Raw genomic sequence first — 19806 nt, forward strand, 5'->3', positions numbered from 1 at the left:
GAATGAAAATTGTAATTACCATTCAAAATTACAAAAAGAAAAGACACAGCTTAAAAATAATTTTAAATCAAATTAATTAATTATTATTGTTTGATAATCTCTAAATGTTGTTAAACATTTGCCATTAGAGCTTTACTGTATAAAAATTGCACCATATTTTCTTAAGACTAGATAAATTTCAAGTGGCTATTTGCAAATTATATAGCCTTGGGAGGAAACTAATAGTCTGGTGTAGGAACTGACCCACCACTTCATTCATACCCCACTGGAATAGATGAAATCCAACAAAATTTTCAATCAAGGCTTTGGTTTGGGTTTGAGTTTCAAAAATGGGTAGTGATCAGTAGTTAATTTTTTAAATGCCTGAATATGAATTAATGACTAATTTTAAAAGCTAACACTTACAGGGCACTTACTGTGTGCCTGGCACTGTTCTAAGTGGTATACATATATATCAATTCATTTGATCCTCACAAAACCACCAAAAGATAGATACTGTTGTTCACAGATGAGAAAATCTGAGACACAGATTAACTAACCTGATGTTAACAGTTGCTACATGGAGGAGCCAAAATTCAATCGTAGGGAGTTGGGCTCCAGAATCTTAAACACCACACTTTAGTGCCAGAATAAGTACTACAATTTCTTTCACCTAAGGGGGAGGATGGTATGATTGGTTTTCATGAGAGAGGATAGATGAGAATGTCTGAGCACATGAGAGAACATGAATAAAGGCAGAAAATATTGAAGTGCTTTGTCTGAGATTACTCAGTGAGGCAGGCAGGAAAATAGTCAGTAGCACATTCATAAGTATTAGAGTTCTTGCCATTATGACTTCAGTTTCCAACTAACAAAACATCCACTTCTAGCCTCTGTTTCTAGAATGAGGAATGATGGTTCTACCCAGGAACCATAGTAGAAAGTACTTGGAATGCAGGTGCTCAGTCCCATAGCTAACAGGTATGGTTTAATTGGCCAGTCTTTCTTCTGCTTTGCTTCTTCAATGCTCTGAAGACTTGAAGTATAATGAATGGGTGAAGGAAGGGTAAACGTGCTAACTAGCCAACAGGAGTTGCCTCTCCAACCCCTCCCAACTCAGCACTCCCGGGGCTAGAAAAGAAATTCCAGCCCTGGCTGCGGGGAACTGGGATGGACCCACTAATATTAGCAGACTGCTTCTGCTGCCATAGCCCACAGGAATGCAGGGTCCTGTGGAGGCAGGCTTCTCTACCCACGAATGCGAGCTGTTTGTGTTGGGCAGTTTTGGAAGAAATTCTGCCCTGTGTTCACTGATGTTCTTCTCACCTACGACTTCCAGGATCTAATTACAATGACAGTCTTAGGGTAACAATTAAAATTTGCCCACACTGGGGATGTGGGCAAATTTTATGGGGATCTGTCTCATGTTCAGAGATAACCTAATGCTTCATCTTTGACATTTCAGAATCATTTTCAAGTATTTCTATTAAATTGCAGAATCAAAAGGAAAAAAGATAATTTTGTCCTTATCCTGGCCCTTTATTTTAGGGTTTTTTGTTGTTGTTGTTGTTGTTGTTTTTTTTTTTTCTGAAAATATATGGAGAAAAAGAATTATTTGTTTGAAGGCTGTATCCAGACTCGAAATTACAAAACATGATTTATAATCTTGGAGGATAATGATCTGTTCACCTATAGATTTATACAGACTTTGTCTTAGGAGACTGACAAGTATGGGACGTCTTTAGAGTTAAGTTTGTGTTACATTGCATCCAATAATTCAAAGTTATTCAGAATATTTTCCTGGGTCAGGAGCCTGTGAAATGAAAATGCCACAACTCCACAACTGTCAACAAGAAGGATGAGCAAGATCAATATAAATTGCAATCATTGGGGAGGTCTGGGGACATTAATTTAGTATTCCATGTCTGCAAAAGACCACATTTTCAGATGACTTTCCAATACTAGATTAATGTGCTATATAGGAGAACTTAGTGACCCTTCCCTCAGAAAAAATGAATTAAAAGCTCTTGGTTTTGATTATTGCAGAATGTGTAACTATAGCCTAGCAAATCACACTAACACCAGGACCTAAACCTAAAACTATAAGCTGGACTAAAATTGCCTATTAGCACTAGGTTTCCAATAGTCATTTATAACGTTCTCATCATGTCTCTGGTAGGTATAAGTGTGGCAAAGTGTAAAACTGTTGAATGCCTGTATAATTTTTATTGGGTCTGCAAGACTGTGTTAGGATATTCTCACACCATGGAATAATGATTTGCCATCCATAGATTTATACTGACTTCTTTATAGAAGACTGACAAGCACAGGCCTTTTTTAAAGGTTAGTTTGTCATATGTTGCACCCAATAACTCAGAGTTTTGAAGCTGAGATCTGATTTATTCAGTCCCCACCACACTATCTTAATTTCCTTTTCATTGTCTAGTGTGTGAACAACTACTCCCAAAGTAGTTCAAATAACAAACAGCAAAACTTTTTGAGGCACTAATTGTTTCTCCTGTCTGCATAGGTAGCTTTTAATATGAGCTGTTTATTCATCATTAAATCACTTTAAGGGTCAGAAATACATTCTTGTCATATTGTTCTACAAAATAGATGCATTAACTTTGCTGTTATTTCTAAGTTGACTCACCCTGTCAATCAAAATTTCATTGGTGAAAGGGCTTATAGAGCATGGTTGGATGCTCCAGTATTCTTGCTGGGGAGTGGGGGTTGTCACTATTTGCTTCATATCTTTTTTTCTCTGTCTAGCAAAGGTAACATCTTGGTCACTGATACTCAAGACACTTTTCATTTTCCATAGAGTTCTGTTGAGGAAGATCCTCTAGCCGAACCAAGGTTGTCTGTCAAGACTTCTTTGGTTAAATGTGATTCCAAACTTCCAGCAATTGACCAAACATCAGTCAAGCAGAAACATAAAAGTACCATGACTCCAAGGAAACCGGAGAAAGCAGGCCCCAGCAAACCCTCTCCAGGTGAGTGGTTGGCTTACTGAAATTCACAAAATTCGCAATCAAATTGGTGGTATTGGTTAGACCTAGTTTTTTTCCGTGGCAAATTCACATTTTGGAAGGTTGATGATTATAGACAAATGGTCAAATTAATTTCAGAGTAGAATACCAGGTCAAGAAGGTGTGAATTATTTACAGCAACTAGCCCCACTACCCACATTTCCTGCCCAATCATTTGATTTGTGTGGCACTTGCCTAGAATTGCTGCCTTTTCATCTTCTTAGCTCTTCTTGGGGAAGAAAAGCATTTGGCCTTACGTATCAAGTTTTATGAATTAAGCAAGAGCATGAAGAGAAACTTTCAAAAGCATCTGAATGTTGTAATTTATAGCCAAGAGAGACAGTAATAAAGTCCTTGGGTTCTGGATTTGTCTTCTGTGGGAGAAAAGGAGCTTGATAAATCCCCCCTTTTCTGCAATTTGGTAAATAATTCACTTTTTAGCTGCCTTTGAAGCAGGAACCAGCCCTCTGCTTGAGGCAGGAGTGATTTAATAGTATCCAGAAAGGGGATAAATTCAACTGAAAGTTTAGAGTTCCCCCAGGCTTGTCCCCATCAAAGGCAACATCTGTAGGACAAGTTTGATTCCTCCCATTACTGACGTCTAAGTTAGGGTAACTAAGTGAAAGGTCTGCTTTCTGCTTCTAGTAGGATGGAAATGATCCAAATTAACTGCTGAAGAATTCATAAATAGCGTGCAATTCATTTAAATCCAAATCACAACTACGTTCTAATCCTAAATAGTTCCTGTCATGCAACTGTGTCCAGCCAAATCTTAATGCATTTTTAGAAAACAACATCTTTCACTTAGATTACCCACGTTTTATTACTTTAATGAAGTCAAAATCAAATTGACTTCTGAAATGATGTCCTTTCAGCAAAATTCCAACTCTTTTTCCTCATTTAATCAGGGGAAAGCACCATCATAGTTAATAGTTTCTCATTTTAAAGACTTTTAGTAGGAATTAGGCTTTTAATTCTGCTGTTTAAGGCTGAAACAGAATAGATAAGGTCATTACCCACATATTTCAAAACACAGGTTGTAATTTATTAAATTAAGAATGTTTTTAATGGAAAAAAATGAATTTAGTTTAAATAATGCAACCCCACTCATTCTATATCATTTTTAGCCTGCTTGCTAAAAGCAGATAGCTGTTTGCAGACCATGCTTTGTCATCTGTGGAGAAAAATCACTAAAATGACCAGTGTAGTCCCACTCAATGATTGCAGTTTATCTGATTAATACAGATGTTTGTTCAGTCTGAGCAAACTCCATATGGAACTTAGAACACTGACAAAAAAGGGGGAACTAATTCATTTTACTTTCTATAAACATCAAATTTGGAGAATTATCAGACTGCAAAATACTAATGTTTAGGCAAGAGAGCCAAGCTGGCAGAAAGATATCTGTTTCATCAAATGAGGGATGGTATTTGTTGTAAAAGCCTTTAAAAACCACCAGCTTTCTGTTATGGCCCTAGCCCATGTCTAGGACCTGGGCCGTCGTGAACTGGACCAAGGCCTGGCTGCCCAGCCACTGCAGCGGTCCTGGTGATTGATGTCAGTTGCCGTAGAGGCTGAATCAGTTGTGCAGCTCTCAGGGTTGATCAGGAAGCCAGCTAAAAATGAAGCATTGGTACATTAGGATCCATTCATTATATGGGTATAGACTCACCCTCAAATTCCTTGATTTTCAAGACTCAGAGTTTAAACTTGGTCTGTTCGGGAAAAGTCAAGTGAGTCATTGTGACAACTCTGAAAATTCAGATAAATACTCTGCTATTATAGAAAAAGAGGATTTGGAGCCTGAAGTACCTGGACACATTGATCTATTTCACTAGGTAAACAGCTCCCTGCTTTACTTTGCCTTTATAGAGAAATATTTTCTTAAAGCATTTTAGGGGAGATCCAGACCTGGCAGTGAGTCACCAAAACTTCTTCTCATGTCAGATGAGACTCTGTGTGAAACTGATGCATTGAATACAGTAAAACCTCTTTGTAACATCTGCCCAACTGTGCTATGCTAGATATTTGGGGAATAAAACTATCTATATGGGGAAGCATAGCTTGACTTACATACATATCTCTGTAATAGTAATCCATACCATAGAAGGGTTTTATTGTATGTGCATTACCATGGAGAACCCCTAAATTGGCTAATTGTAATATAGGAAATATCAGTGCCCTCTACAAATAGATGTATAATGAAGAAGGTGTCTTTGTTCTTCACACTCAATTAGGAGGAATTCACACATTTTAAGTTCATATATTTCATAGTACTATTTCTAGATGAGTTGACTTAGTATGCACCTCATCTCTATCCATGCAGTGAGGTGTGGAGTGTAAAGGGTGAGTGCTTCGGGGTCAAAATGCTTGGATTAGCATCTGGGCCCCATTTCTTATTTGCTGTGTAACTGGACAAGTAACTTCTGTGTGACTCAATTTCCTCATCTGTAAAATGGGAGGTAAAACAGATCCTACCTTTTGGGGTTGCTGTGAAGATTCAAAGATATATCATATGCTCAAGCTGTTAGAACAGGTACCGTAAGCACTCGATAAATTATCGCATTAGATGTCTAGCATGTGAAAGCTGCATTTAGGAAGGAGAATGGTCTGGAAAACTTTGTTTTTTCTTTGTCTTAAAGTCTTCTGCCCCTTCTCCCTTTAACAAAAATCAGAGTTGTATTTTTAAAATCTGTAACATATATGCAAGTATAGACACTTTTACTGTACCCTGACTTCCCAAAGCAAAACACCAAATGAAAAAAAGATGAATAATCAGAATGCATTTGCCAAGCCAGGGATCTGTTTTATCTCCAAAAAGACATGGAAAATTCAGGCAGTGAGTCAAAATCCAGCTGAGTCTGATGTGCTGTTGATTCGGAAACCCTATTTCATGACCAAGGTGAATACTGTTATAGGGTAAGAAACGAGCCCAGCAGAGTTACATAGTCTTGCTTCGGAATCCTATATGGATCAGTGAGAAGCAGAGCAGTCAGCAGGTCCAGCGAGGGCAGGGGTACAGGGAAGTGCCTCCGACTCCTGTCTGCCTTTCCTTTTCGGGACACATAGAGGCATCCAAAGGCCTTTACTCCCACCATGGGGTTCTGGTGCCTGGGTCCTAAAGCGCTCTCTACCCCAGTGCCAGGCACTTGGAGAGTGAGTGTGCCCTTTCCTGTCCTCTGCTCTCACCTGGAGCTTGGGCATACTCCACCTTGTTATGTGCCAGGAAAACTGATCTGGATGGAGTCCTCCGAGCCCACTTCCAAAATCTTGCCCTTTAAAACAAAGCCAAGCATTCTGAAATTATCCTCACTTAATTTTTAGTTCATTGTTAGTCATTACTGGATTCAGATTTGTGGGAGTAGCGAGAACTATTCAACTTTATAGTTTCTTATCATAAAGATGTGTTCTTGAAAAATTAAGAAAAAGCAGTGGATTCAGATTTAAAAAGATAAACATCTAAAATAACTGTGGTCTCTTTTGAAATGGGAAATACTTATTTGAAAACCAGCCAGGAAGAGAAATTTGAGGGCAAATCCTAACTCTTCATTACTTACCTTGCATGTAAATTCAGTTGAAGAATTTCTCTGAAAGACCAAGATTAATGAGTTTCCAGGCAAGTCCAATTGGTGTCCGAGAACCTTCCAAGCTGTCTGCCCAAGTTAGGAAAAAACAAACATAAGTAAATACTTACATTTTAAATGAAGAATCATAATTTTCAGCCCATTTACCATAATTCTTCCAAGACAGAGGGACTCGGAGGTGTTGCAGAACCTGGGATTTGAAGTCCTGGCCCAGAATCCTGGTTCTACCACTTTATAACCCTTTAAAGGCAGACTGGCAACTTCTCTGAACTCAGCTTACTCATCAGTAAAATGGAGTTTTTATCTACCTCACCAGGGTCTTGCAAGAATTAAATCCCTGGGTCTAAACTTTAGGTAGTCTAAGGGTTAATTGCCAGTCCTTCCTCCACTTATGAAGACTGTTCCTGAAACCCACCTCCTGCTTCCCAGTTAGCATCTCCTATAAGAAACTCCTGACCAAAGAAACTTGAGTATGAGATGTAAAAGAGGTTATAAATAGATTATAGAAAATTTTAACTTGTTGGACTATCGATGAAGCCCTCCATTTACATTTACAAATACATTCAGCTGCCACCATTGTCCTAGGGTGACTGATACCAGGGAGAATTTGTTTTCTTATCCATTACTTATTTATTCAGCATTTCAACATTCATCACAAGCTTACTTGCTGGCACTGTGTAGGGGCCAGGATACAGAAATAAAGCACATAGAACCTGCCCTCATGGGGCTGACTGCCTAGTGGGAGGGGCAGGACATCAGCAGGGACAGACAGTGTGACGCAAACCCTGAGCAAGGTAAGTTCTACGAGCTCATGGGGAGGGGCAAGTAGGGCAAGGATCCTAAAGGTCAAGAGGATGTAGCCAGATGAAGAATTGCTGAGTGTGTCAAAGGCCTTTGGAGAGAGCACAGAGGAAGAGGGAGTGAGGGGAGGACAGACAGATGGACATCGGGGAGCTACAAATAGTCTAGGGCCTTGCTCCTCTAAGTGTCCCCAGACTAGTAGCAGAGGCGTCACCCAGAAGCATGTGAGAAACACAGAACCTCAGATCCCCACCCCAGGCTTACTACCCCAGAATCTGCATTTTAACAAACTCCCAAGGATATTTGTTTGCACATTCAAGTTTGAGACACTCTGGTCTAGGGTCAGAGTACAAATTAGGAAATGTAGAGATGAGACCCTACAGGTAGGCAAGGACCAGGTCACTGAGGCCTTGAATGTCCTGCTGAAGGAGATGGAGTGTTATCAAAGGTGTCAAAGCAGGGAGGTGATGCAATCAGATGGGCATGTTTAAAAGCAGGCTCTGGCTGTCCCATGGAGAAGGGGTCACCTGGGAGGGTGAGGGTAGCCAGGCTCAGGCTGAGACTCGATAAAGCAGCAGTTGCAGTAGATCAAGGGAGAAATGAGAAGGGTTTGACCTGGAGCAAAAGCAGAAGGGGATGGAGAAGAGGGTGTGAGCTTGAGAGATGCTTAAGGAAGTAAACCTGGCAGAAATTGGTAATGGTTGGATGTGGGGACATGGAAAAAGAAGACTCAAAGAGAATGCAGAGTTCTGGCCTGAAAATGAGGCCAACAGGGAGTGCCTTTCCAAGGCTGAGGAAGCAAGAAGAGGGTGGGTGCCGTTCAGACAGAAATGCCAGGAAGCACCTAGGTACTTCCCACCAGTAGGAATCTGAGGGCCATCAGTGAGTAAGGTGGTTGAAACCACAAGACCATCTCACCTGTGAGAGTGGATAGCGTAAGAAGACAGATTCTGAAGGGACCTTGAGAAATCAGAACAGTTTTGGGAAGAATGGGGAAAGGCAACTGCAGAGAAATGATCTCAGAATTAGGAACTACTTCAGGCACCAAGGAGGCATTTCGGGAGGAAGGAGTAGATGCTACAGAGGAGTCACTAAGGACTGAGACTGCTCTTTTATAGGTAATGGTTTTCAGTTGGATGGTTACAATGATGGAATTTTAGAATTGGAGCTGCAGTATTTCCCAAACGTCTCCGATGATAAGAATCACCTAGGAGTGTTATTAATCACTTAATAAAAATACAGATTCCTGGTTCCCCATCCCTGACCCAGGGCATCAAAATCTCTAATGAAGGGGACTGCAAGCAGTTTAACAAGCACTTCAGGTGATTCTCATCATGGAGGTTTGGGAAACTGTCTCAGAGCCACTCTTCTCAAATTTTAACATGCATGACAAACACCTGGGGATCTTGTTAAACTGCAGGTTATGATTCTGTGGGTTTGGGTGGGGGATCTTGTTAAACTGCAGGTTATGATTCTGTGGGTTTGGGTGGGTCCAGATTCTGTAGTTCTAAGAAGCTCCCAGGTGATGTCCATGCTACTGGTCTGGGACACTTGGAGGAACAAGGCTAGAGAAAACGCCCATCTCATTTGCAGATGAGGAAAGAGGTTCTGGGAAGGTGAGCAGTGATCCGAGGTGGCCCAGCTGGTTAGGGGCAGGGCTGAGGTTTGTGGTATGTGATGGGGCCTCTCTGGATTGTGACTCTGGGGGGCACCCATCTTGTACCTCCAATGTAGTTGGAGGTTTGTGAGATTAGTGAACAAATCATTGCCTTGCTTGGACATGTCTCTGGTCCACCTGCTTTATCCCCTGTGGTTTTCTTCCCTTCCCATAATGCCACCAAGATCTCTGCTTTTTTTTGTTCTCAGACTTCCCCTCTGCAGCAGAAAGTTGAGATTAGGGCGTGACCACACGCTCCTGCAAGGGGCAGCCGGAGGATTGGGAAAGAGAGCTTTAATTGAGACCCTTGCAGGCCACCATATGTTGCTGCCAGAATAGCCAATCAGACTGACTGCAGAAGAAGAGAAAGGACTCAGAGGGTCCACACAGCAGCCTCAAGACAATCGCTGGGAACTTCCCTACATTCATCAGGGGAGTCAGAGGCTGTTGGCTAGAAAGGAACTGATGGCGATGCCGTTTCCCTTGGTTAGCTCTTCAGTGACTTTGAGGTCTGAGCTAGGTGCCTCCTGGGCAGCAGCCAGGCCTGCTGGTCCACTGACACCTGGAGACTCTCCCATCTCCTGAGAAACACTTTTGGCGTTTTGATTCATTCAGACTTTTTTACTTCCTTTCCCATCATGAGTGCTGCTTCCTGATTGCTCTTTTTCTTTTGTGCAGGTGACAGCAGCGAGCACCCCCTGTTCTGTGTTGAATATTCCCCTTACTGCACCGTCTTTGCTCTCTCCCCTGCTCTGCACTCCAACCCCAATTACTGCTGCCTCCTCCTGCCGTTAGTGCCACCCGCCTCCCCAGCACCCCCAGACCCTCCCTCCTATCTCCCTCCGGTTTCCTTTCCCTCCTTCACAAGCCCCCCTTCCTTCTCTCCGGGCCCTGTGCCCCAGTCTCCAGCAGCCCTGTGCTACTTCCCCATCTCCACCCCTACTCCATCTGAGACCCCTGTGCTGTGTGCGCCTGGCCCCAGAAGGCCCAGTAAAATTTACCTCATGTGGTAAGTCGCCCTTGGCAAGGCACACAGCACAGTGGAATTAGGGAGTGGAGGGGTGACTTCAGGCTTCCAGAAGGCAGGTGGAAGGGCAGGGGGCCGGAGGGCAATACCATGGACAATACCAAGAGGTGTGGTGTGCAGGGAAGCAGGAAGACGAGACAGCCGCTGACTTCTCTCGGGCCCAACCACCTTCTAGCACTAACGGAACGAGCGACCAATAAAATCCCATCACCTCTTGAGACTCATTTGATTTCTTACCTCCTGAATCTGGCATACTTTGGAAAGTAACCACCAGAAAGTGAACAGGCCCTTCTGTGCCTGATCATACCTTGGGCTGTGTGAATACGCGCACGCCAAGCCTGCCCTGAGAGGGTGGTGCCCGGGCAGGTTGTTCTGAAGGCACACGCTGGAACTGAAAACCCATTCAGAACCACACCAAGGAGGGACAAATTAAAGGGCTCAGTAGCTGTTTACATTCCCTTTTCTGCCTACTTATTAGGCGCTACGTTTCCTGAAATCAAAAATCCCACCTCCTAGGTTCCAAAATAAAATATATTTATGGTACATAATTATGCTTTAATTAAGATCCCTCTGGGTATGTGAGACAACAAACATTTCCTGCACACTCAAATAGGCAAATAGACGCAGCCTATTATTTGTGACTATACAGAAAGCTGCCTATTATGCCAAGGCAACATTGGTCCTTGTGGTTAAGCTGTATTTCTGAAGGAAGTAATAAATTTTGTTTTTTGAAAAGCATCTCTTAGACGGAATCTTGGCACCTCCTAGGCACTCCTAGGCACAGGGTTTTTCTTTTTCTTTTTCTTTTCAACTGTGTCTATCAAGAACCATGTTTGTGTATGGGTAGTGATGTGAACAACTGAACAATTACCAAGTGAATGGAGTTAACATGGGCAGGTAAATGGACTTAGTTCTCAGTTGTCAGGGTCTTCTAAAATTGTGAGCCTTCGGATTTTTTCTTTCTTGGTCAAATTAAGAGCATTTCAGTCACCAATTACAGTTTCCCAGCATTGCAAGAGAAGTGAGGCAGATGCATTTCATCTAAGCAGCTGGTTGGTTTCCTTGTTTCTGGAGGCCTCGCCTTACTCAGATACTGGAAAATGTATCCAAAGTCTTCCCCAAAGACACAACATTTTAGGATGTCGAGTTACCTGGAAATGAGACTCCTGAACACAAACCCCTTTTCTGTGAGACAAAAGACTTGAACTACCTGAAGAGTTATATTTTATGTTTCAGTGTAAATATGACTTGGGCTTCCTGAAAATTGATGTAACACAGTGAGGATCTTGCTTAGGAGGGCCCCAAAGGTCTGTAGTTTGGTTCATGTTGGTGTGGGTGAGTTGATTGGGAATTTGGTATAGAAGCTGAGTGATACAAATGCTTAAATCCATGTACATGCAAATTCTGCAGGCTTGTTCACCTCATTTTCAACTGCTATTGCAGGTGGAGGAGAAAGAATATTTCGGAAGAGTTTGCTTTTCATAGATTCTAAGTGGTATCACAGAAGTCAACAATGTAGCCAAATTAGATTATACTCTTTAAGGTCATGACCAGAATGTCTTACTCATCCTCACAAACCCTCAAATTATCCCACAGCAAAGGTACATGGGTCATTTGTTGAACAAATCATAATGAAAAGAGAGTTGCTATTTGCCTTTTGGATTTTAAAAAGAGAAAACTTGAGACAGAGACTCAGCAAGAACGCACAGGAAAGAAGGTTGCCGATTAAGTTATTCTCAACCTGTGAGGCTTACATAACAAGTTTCTGATGAAATTCAGTTCTCCCACAGGGGTGACTTCAGACTTCCCATTATTATTATGACTATTACTGCTACTATTACTACCATGCACCGGATACTGAGTTAGACTATTTATGTACATTGTTGCTAAACTTCACAATAGCCCAATTTAATTAATGTTAATGGGAATTAATATTCCCATTTTACAGTTGCAGAAACTGAGGTTCAAATTGCCAAAGCTTGGGTGATCCTGCCTGCACTAACAGCAGTGATCTTTACCTCCAGGTGCTGGTAAAACAATTTCTAGTGGTTAAGCTTTATTACTTTAATTTGCAGAGAACATGATTAGAGGAGACATGGAATTGGTTTTGGAAATCATTTAAGAGATCTGATGCTTTGAAGAAAGTAGCTTCTAAACAAGAAAAGAGAAATAAAATACCTCTCTTAAGCCATCTTGGTTATTTTATGTAGTTTGGAATTCCACACAGTTTCAGCTGAAAGCATCTTCTTGAGCCCTCCAAATTATTACGAGGCAATTACTATTTGCCCTACATGATGCTGCAAAACACACACCCTGGGTAAGAGATGGTCCCCATCCTTACAGTCTAGTTGGAGAGAAAAGACAGATACACATTAAGCAGTTTTAGAACATTTAAATGCTAAAGGCCATATGAATCCTGACAGGATTCTGGCCAAAGGAGAGTCAGGACAGACTTGGTGGATGTAAGACTGGAAACTGACCTGAAGGGCCTGCTGGCTGACCGCACTGGGTATAAAGACCCTCTGGGAGGGAGGATATGCAAGTGAGAGTGGTGGGGACCTGTGGGCAGTGTGACGTTCTGCTGCCTGGAATGTGTAGGGAATTTTAATATTCTGCTGGGATCCCTGCTGGGAATCAAAGTGCAGTCCTTTTAACCAGGACCTTTGGACCAGGTCCTGACTCATGTCCTGGACTTGGCCTGAGTCCCAAGCCTTCCCCTTCCTTAGTCCTCCCTCTCTCTCCTCCTCAGTAAGTAAGAATCCTGCTGCTTCATCTTCTGCCAGTCAGGGTGAAAAGAAGGAGGTGGTTGTTGACTTTTCTGTGAGCTGGGGAGGGACGGGGCATCAGGAAGTCTTCCCAGCTTGTCAGGTGGTCACAGAGAAGCCTCTGACGGCGGAGAAAGTGTCTCCCCACATCCCCACTGTGGCCTGCCCCTCACTATAAAGCACTTACTTGATCCTCCTCTCTCCTGTCTCAACCTCTTGGTCATGAAATCATGTCTAATCACTACCCTACACCCTCCAAAAAATATACTCTCATTTTCCACCGAACTTCCACACTCCTCTCTCCTTTCCATTCACACCCACAATCTCCCTGGGCTCCACCAACTTTCCCTCCGCTAAAACTGCCAGCAGCTCCCCTTGTCCTAGGAGCTTCCCTGTGGAAAATGGTTGTTTCTGACTTGGGGCCCAGAACCCACTGCCCTCCCCTTCCATCAGGAGAAGCAGGTCATTCCTAACTGAGCCTCTGGGCTGCCAAAGAGGACTTCATTCCTTTTCCAAATCTGGATGTACACTGTGGAACATAAATCCAGTTGTCTCCACGTGGCAAGAAAGACTGCTCTTTCATGCTGAGGGACCCTTCCCAGCTGTACCCCTCTGTTGCCTGCTGGCTACATCCATCCATGGAATTTCTAAACTGTTTTAAAGGGGCTGAGCCAAGCAAATTCTCTTGGGGGATTTAGGCCAGATATTCACAATTTTACTACCCTGTGAACACAAGAACTTGTGGAGATGCATGGAAATTACTGAAACTGTTTTCCCACTCAAATGAACTGACTTTTAATACATGTGAAGAGAAAAGTTGAGGTTATTCATACAATTAGCAATCTAATTCAAATGTGAAGGTTTTTTTTTTTTTTATGATTCATTGGGAACTCAGTCCATAGTCACACTCCATCCACTGTCTTTCTATGAGTTTATCAGCCCACCACAGTGGTGGGGAGCACATGGGCAAGAAAAAAGGTGTGTGGCTCCCAGATGCTTGGTACCTTTCTGTAAGGCCATGTTAACTGCTACTAAACAACCTGAGGCAACATGGAAGAACCCCAAAAACATTATGTTAAGTAAACCAGTCATAAAACGGCAAATACTGTATGAGTCCACGTACATGAAATACCTACAATAAGCAAATTCAAAAGACAAAGTAGATTAGAGATTACCAGGGGCCATGGGGGAGAGAGGAATGGGGAATTATGGCTTAACGGGTATAGGGTTTCAGTTTGGGATGATGAAAGTCCCAATCATCCCAACACTGTGAATGTAATTAATGTCACTAGATTTTATACCAATTAATACCACTTAAAAGTGGTTAAGTGCATCATATATATGTTACCAGAAAAAAATTGGTTTTTAAATACACAAAAATAAAACAAACAACCTGAGGACATAAATATACAAGTCAAAAAACGTGATTCCAACTTGGATGAACACTTGGGGAGCTGGGCTATGGTTGAGTCCAAACCATAGAAGACACTTGGCAATGTTGCAAACAGGCCTAACACCCGCCTGTGAATTGGAAGCTAGAAACATCTCAGCAAAGACAGGACATCTACAGTGACTGTGTTGCAGGTGTCATGAGTACTCACTAATGGTAATAACCGCCCTGTGTCATAGATTATTTCCACATAACAGGTGGGGAAACTGAGGCTGGGAGAGGCAAAGCAATTTGCCCAAGCTTACATGGCTGCAGAGGCAGTGGAACCAGGTTTCGAATCTAGCTCTTCTCAGGCTCTGGGGTCCATTCTCTCACCTGCCTCCCCCACTGCTGGGCCCTTTGAGCATTCTTTATACAGAAGATGTTTTCCTGTAAAAATTAATTATTGAAAAGATTTTGCACCTTTCAGCAGCCCAGGCACAGATTTTATCAAGGAAGAGGAGGCCAAACCTGGGGAGACTGACAGTCAGCCCGGAAATGCAGAGCCCAAGAGCATCTGGGGGCAGAAGCAGACAGAAATCGCAGCTGCTGGCAAAGGCGCCGGCTCTCACGGGAGCAGGTAAGGGCTTGTGGCTTGTGTGCCTTGGTCCTCAGAGAGGAGGCCTGACTTGTGCTGTTACGTGGTGAATTCTTTATGATTTCTAGACATTTGTGCTTTTATATGAAGGATAGTATACCTTCAAATGAAATGCTTAAAATGTTTTAAAAGCAAACCATTTGATCTAGTTCTTTTCTGTAAGACAAACTGGTAAGAAAAGGAAAAAAAAGAAGTTTGTTTTTCTCTCCCATTGCTCCATGAGCGTGATTATGCACAGCTTTGAGTAGACGCCAGTGGTGCTGGCTTCCCGAGAGGGCATTTGGGTGTGGGTGGCAGGGAAGAGGTGGAGGGCAGTCTGCAGCTCTGGGGGAGGTCTCTGGCCACAGGTCCCACCCATCTCCCAGGAAGGGAGGATGGATGTCTGTGGGGGCAGACTGCTCAGCTCCTGCAGTGATCTTCTCCCTTCTGATCCAGAGCAATTGTAGCATCAAGATTTTAATATGTAAGAAATAACATCAAAGCAAATATATGCTTTGTTTCAAAATACTGGTTTGCTGGAGATACCTCCTCTTTCTAAGTTTCAGTCCTGAATGTTTATCCTAAGGCCCAAGCCATGTAGCTGTGCCAACCGTGTTACTCTCTCCTGTAGTGGCAGGAAGGTAAGGAGGAGCAGGACCTAAGGAGCCCCTTTAGGACTCAAGGAAAGTGACACTTCACAGCCAACCTTGCCACGGATCTGATCTTTCCCCTTAGTAAAAACCCTGAACACAACATTCCTCGCTACCAAATTAACACAGTAGCCTTCATTTTTAAGTGAGATATATCCTGAGGTGTGTACACTTATATGATAGCACATGGGAGTATTTAGATAGCTTGGAATTAGGGGTTATTAAAGCATATAGGAATCTGCAACAACCAGACACCCACAGTGACCCCGGTTATCTAATACTTCCTGTGGGGAGGGTGTGAGCTTTAGGGCAGACCTCAGTTCTAATTCCAGCTCTTCTTCCAAGTAGTGGAGCCTGGGGTGGTCAAGAAGCCTCTGGGCTACAGCTTCCTTAATATAAAGATAATGGTGCCCTCCTGGTTGCATTGGTTTAATATCTAAGTGGAATAATGTGCTGCCCAGCACCTGACAGAAGTCCACATAGTAGGCATTCAACTATTGTCAGTCTCTCTCCTGCTACCTCCCCAGTGGCCCTTGATGAACTCCCATATGTAAGTTGAAAGGTGAGGTTCCCCATGCTGGAGATGTGCTGGACCCACACACAGGGCTCATGCAATCCTGTCTTCATCCAGAAGATGTCTTCCATTATCCTGAGATCTGATATGAGTCTGTCCCGATTTTCTATTATACCTCAGGCTCCTTATCTTCCCCCAATTATTTCTTCACTAGTCTCTCTTTAGTTTCTTCTCTCACATTCTAAAATGGTTTCCATCAATTGGAGTAGGAGCTGGATACTTGAGCTCTATCAATGGGAGCAAATGTGACAGAGATAATACATGGAAAGTTCTTGTAAGTCAATAAGAAAAACATGCATAACTAGTAGAAAAAAGGTGGGGGGAGTTACAGATAGTTTTAAAGAAGAAGAAATACAGGTGGTTAATAAACATTTGGGGGGGGAGTTCAATCTCACTAAGTAACAAGTATAAATTTACATGAGACGAATTTTGCTTACCAAATTGGCTAAGGTTTTAAAAATACTACTCAGTACTGGCAGTGAAAATAGCTAACTTTTCCTTGGCACTGATGTGTCAGTTGCTGGGCTGGGCCCTTGACATGGATTGTTGGTGACTCCAGCATGAGAGAGTTGCTTTCATATCCTACCAGTAGGGTGATTTGGTACAAAATTTCAACAGTTCTGGCCATGTGTGTCAAAAGCCTTTATAAAGTTCATACCTTCTTACCGAGCAATTCCACTTTTATGAATCTTTTCTAAGGAAATGAAACATGTAGTGAAAGACATATGAGCGAGGATATTTATCACAGTGTAATTTTTGACAGCAAATACCTCAAACAACCTACGTGCCCAACAATAGGGGAAGAGTTAAATAAATTATGATACATTCATATAATAGACCCCTAATATATAATTAATATCATGTTCTTAAAGAATAATTAATGGCAAGAGATAATGCTCACAATAAAATGAGTGAAAGAAAGCAGGATATAAAGTTATCTATATACAAATCTCCCAATTTTGTTTTTAAAAGAAATATATCTCTAGATGAGAGACCCATGGGTTGTATGGGAACAGGCAAGTATGGCAAGTGATATACATGACAGTAATGCTTCACCTAAAGGCGTTTAATTCATTTTTTTAAATGCTGACCCAAAGCCTGTTGCAGGATGAAAGTAGCGCAGGGTCTTGAGTTTTTGCAACTCACCGCTAAATTCCAAAACAGTCACAATGGTCAGCTGAGTTTGGGATTACAGGTGATTTTTTATTTTCTTCATTAACCTCTTCCCTATTTTCCAATTTTTTTTACAATGAGCATAGACTCCTTCTATAATCAGAGAAAAAAGTTAAAAGTTAAAATGTAATATATTATTGGCAAAGCACATGAAGTCCATCAAAAGGCATAACCTTAGGGCAGACAGTTGCTTGCTCCAGATTTGTCTTGTCTCGTTGCACCTAGAACTGGAAAGGGCAGCACTTGTGCACAGCTGGAGCCCATGCAGAGCCTCAGAAAGGCATTCCGCAGCATCTGTAAGACTTGGGCTATGAATAGCACATCCCCAGCATGTCAGATTGGGTGTTTATTCCCAGCCCTAGAGCTACTGAAATCTGCTCCCTATTTGATAGACATGAGAAATAGGGTTAGAATATCATAAATATAGAACTGCACAGTCTGCCACCTTAAGGGAAACACACACATACACAACAGGGAAGCGCTGATTGAATTTTTTAAAGGGAAAGACAGTTGCCACTACCAGGAAGGGTGGAGATGCGTTCCCTGGGGTGTTTTGAGGATCTGGCGGTTTCACCGGCCAAAGCGTGGTAGCTTCTGGGAAATGATCATAAAATTCCTGTAGTTTCCAGTTTGTTTTTCCGAAGCTGCCCTAGCTGATTCTTTTGCCTGGTAGGTGCCTCCGTGTTACCCAGGCAGAAAATGGAGCTAAATTGGCCCAGGGGCAGAAGGGGCAGTTCTCTGCCATCTCTCCCAGAGACAGCAGGGTTTGTGTATTCACGGGATGACTAGGTTCCAGCACTGTTACCTTATCTCTAGGGCTGTCATCAAAATCCAAAAGGAAAGTCATCAACCAGAGCCTGTGCTTCTGACTCCTCCATTACAGTTTTCTTTTCTTAAAAAAAAAAAAAAAAAAAAAAAAAAAATTGTCAGGAAAACTCGGTCACATAGAAGCATTTATTCCTCAAAATACAGATCAGCCCAGTTCAGGGTGGGCACACCAGTTCCACTCATATACGTTCACAGCCATATACTCAAAGCGTCCTTGAATTGCTGATATATCTCTTACTGTGATTTATAAAACCCACGAAGGGGTCTGCCAAGAGAGTGTAACTGATTTCTAGAAGAGCTGATGAGTAAAGATTCGCACTGTGCTGCTGAGTGTCCCATGCAGTTCACAATACAAGAGGCTTACGGAGTATTAGGACATTAGAGACTACTGGGGCTCCCTCTGAGAGGCACCTCAACTAAAGTGAGTCAGTATTGACTTGGCCCTTTTCTGGGCCGAGGATTTGCATTTCACTGTGATCACACAGACTTGCTCAGACTCTGTGGAGTCCTGCCCACACTACAGGGCAAACCCCTTTAGAAGCTGAATGATGAAGATAAGCAGAGCTTCATCAGATCTTGCAGAATGGCAGGGAGGGGAGGAGAGGGGGCAAGACAGATGTCACGAGGGAATAAAGGTAGGTGGAAACAGAGAAGAAATACTTTCAGTTTATAGCCACATTGAGGGGGTAAAAAACCCTCAACAGCACACAGACACCACAGTGAATTAAACTGATTCTGTTTTTCACAAGAAAATTGGAAGTTTCTTTAAGGGATAATGCATAGTAGTACCTAAGAATGCAAACAGTCAAGCAGGCTTAGGTTCAAATGTCCACCCCACTTACTAGAAATATGATCTTGGGTGTGTTTCTTGACCTCCGTAAGCCCTGTTATCCCTATTATCATATGGAATGGTTGCAATACCTATTTCATAGGGTTGTAAGACATGCATGTACGTATGTAATGCAGTTAGCCTGGTGCCTGACCTGTTCAGTGTAAGCCCTCAGTAAGTAGTGCTTATTCACTATTATTTTTATAAGGGCAACTTTTGAAGAAGTGATTTCACTGGTGGAAATTCCTACCAACTTGGGCACTTTTACTCTCTCCTCTCTCCTCATACTTTAGATTCCCGGGGGAAAAATATATATATACTATAGCCAGAGGTTACAAAGTGACTAGGGGCTGGTAACAAAGAGGAGATAATGATTCCATGAGAGATTTATAATTATTATTTGCACTAAATAGTAAATGACTAACATCCTCCATGTACCAGGGTAACAGCTTCTTCCCAGTCTCCCAAGATAGACCTGTCCTAAGTGTAGCAGGAGTGTCATAAACGTCTGGTGAATGAATTTGGATGAGAACTATTGGTGGTCTCTGTAGAAGTCATTCCTAGAGTACTGGTTTTCCGTTTTAATAAATAATGGAATGAAAACCAGCATTTAGTCACAGGTTTATCCATCATCAGCCCTGACTGGCCTGGAGCTGGATTAGTCTTCTGGAGGCTTCTGCAGAAAGAATCTGTATCCTCTGGGTCACCCCAAGTTTCCCCAGAGCCAGCCTGCACTCCACAGGTGTACAAAGGGGAATTCTGAAGCAGTAAAATGCAGCACTCTACTGAGCCTCCTCTTATACCTCCACCATTTTAACCTCACATGCCTTCCTTTCCCAGAGCTCGTTTGTTGCCTTGAGAGACTCTCACCTTGGTGGTAGAGGTCTTTCATCCATGGGGC

The 19806-nt window shown here is 42.5% G+C and overlaps 1 protein-coding gene across 7 annotated transcripts in view; it reads left to right on the top strand.

The window, feature by feature from the left end:
• The window catches only part of MARCHF10 (membrane associated ring-CH-type finger 10), a 246934-nt gene that overhangs the window by 184682 nt on the left and 42446 nt on the right, over positions 1-19806 (top strand). For 6 of the 7 annotated variants that reach the window (XM_037809926.1, XM_037809931.1, XM_037809928.1 and 3 more), the window contains 2 exons: positions 2804-2975; positions 14705-14854. In XM_037809926.1, the coding sequence (XP_037665854.1) occupies positions 2804-2975; positions 14705-14854 (322 nt within the window). The remainder of the gene's footprint in view (positions 1-2803; positions 2976-14704; positions 14855-19806) is intronic. The other variant, XM_037809927.1, reaches the window with a different exon arrangement.

This window comes from Choloepus didactylus, chromosome 18, assembly GCF_015220235.1.
Source record: "Choloepus didactylus isolate mChoDid1 chromosome 18, mChoDid1.pri, whole genome shotgun sequence".
Taxonomy (NCBI): domain Eukaryota; kingdom Metazoa; phylum Chordata; class Mammalia; order Pilosa; family Megalonychidae; genus Choloepus; species Choloepus didactylus.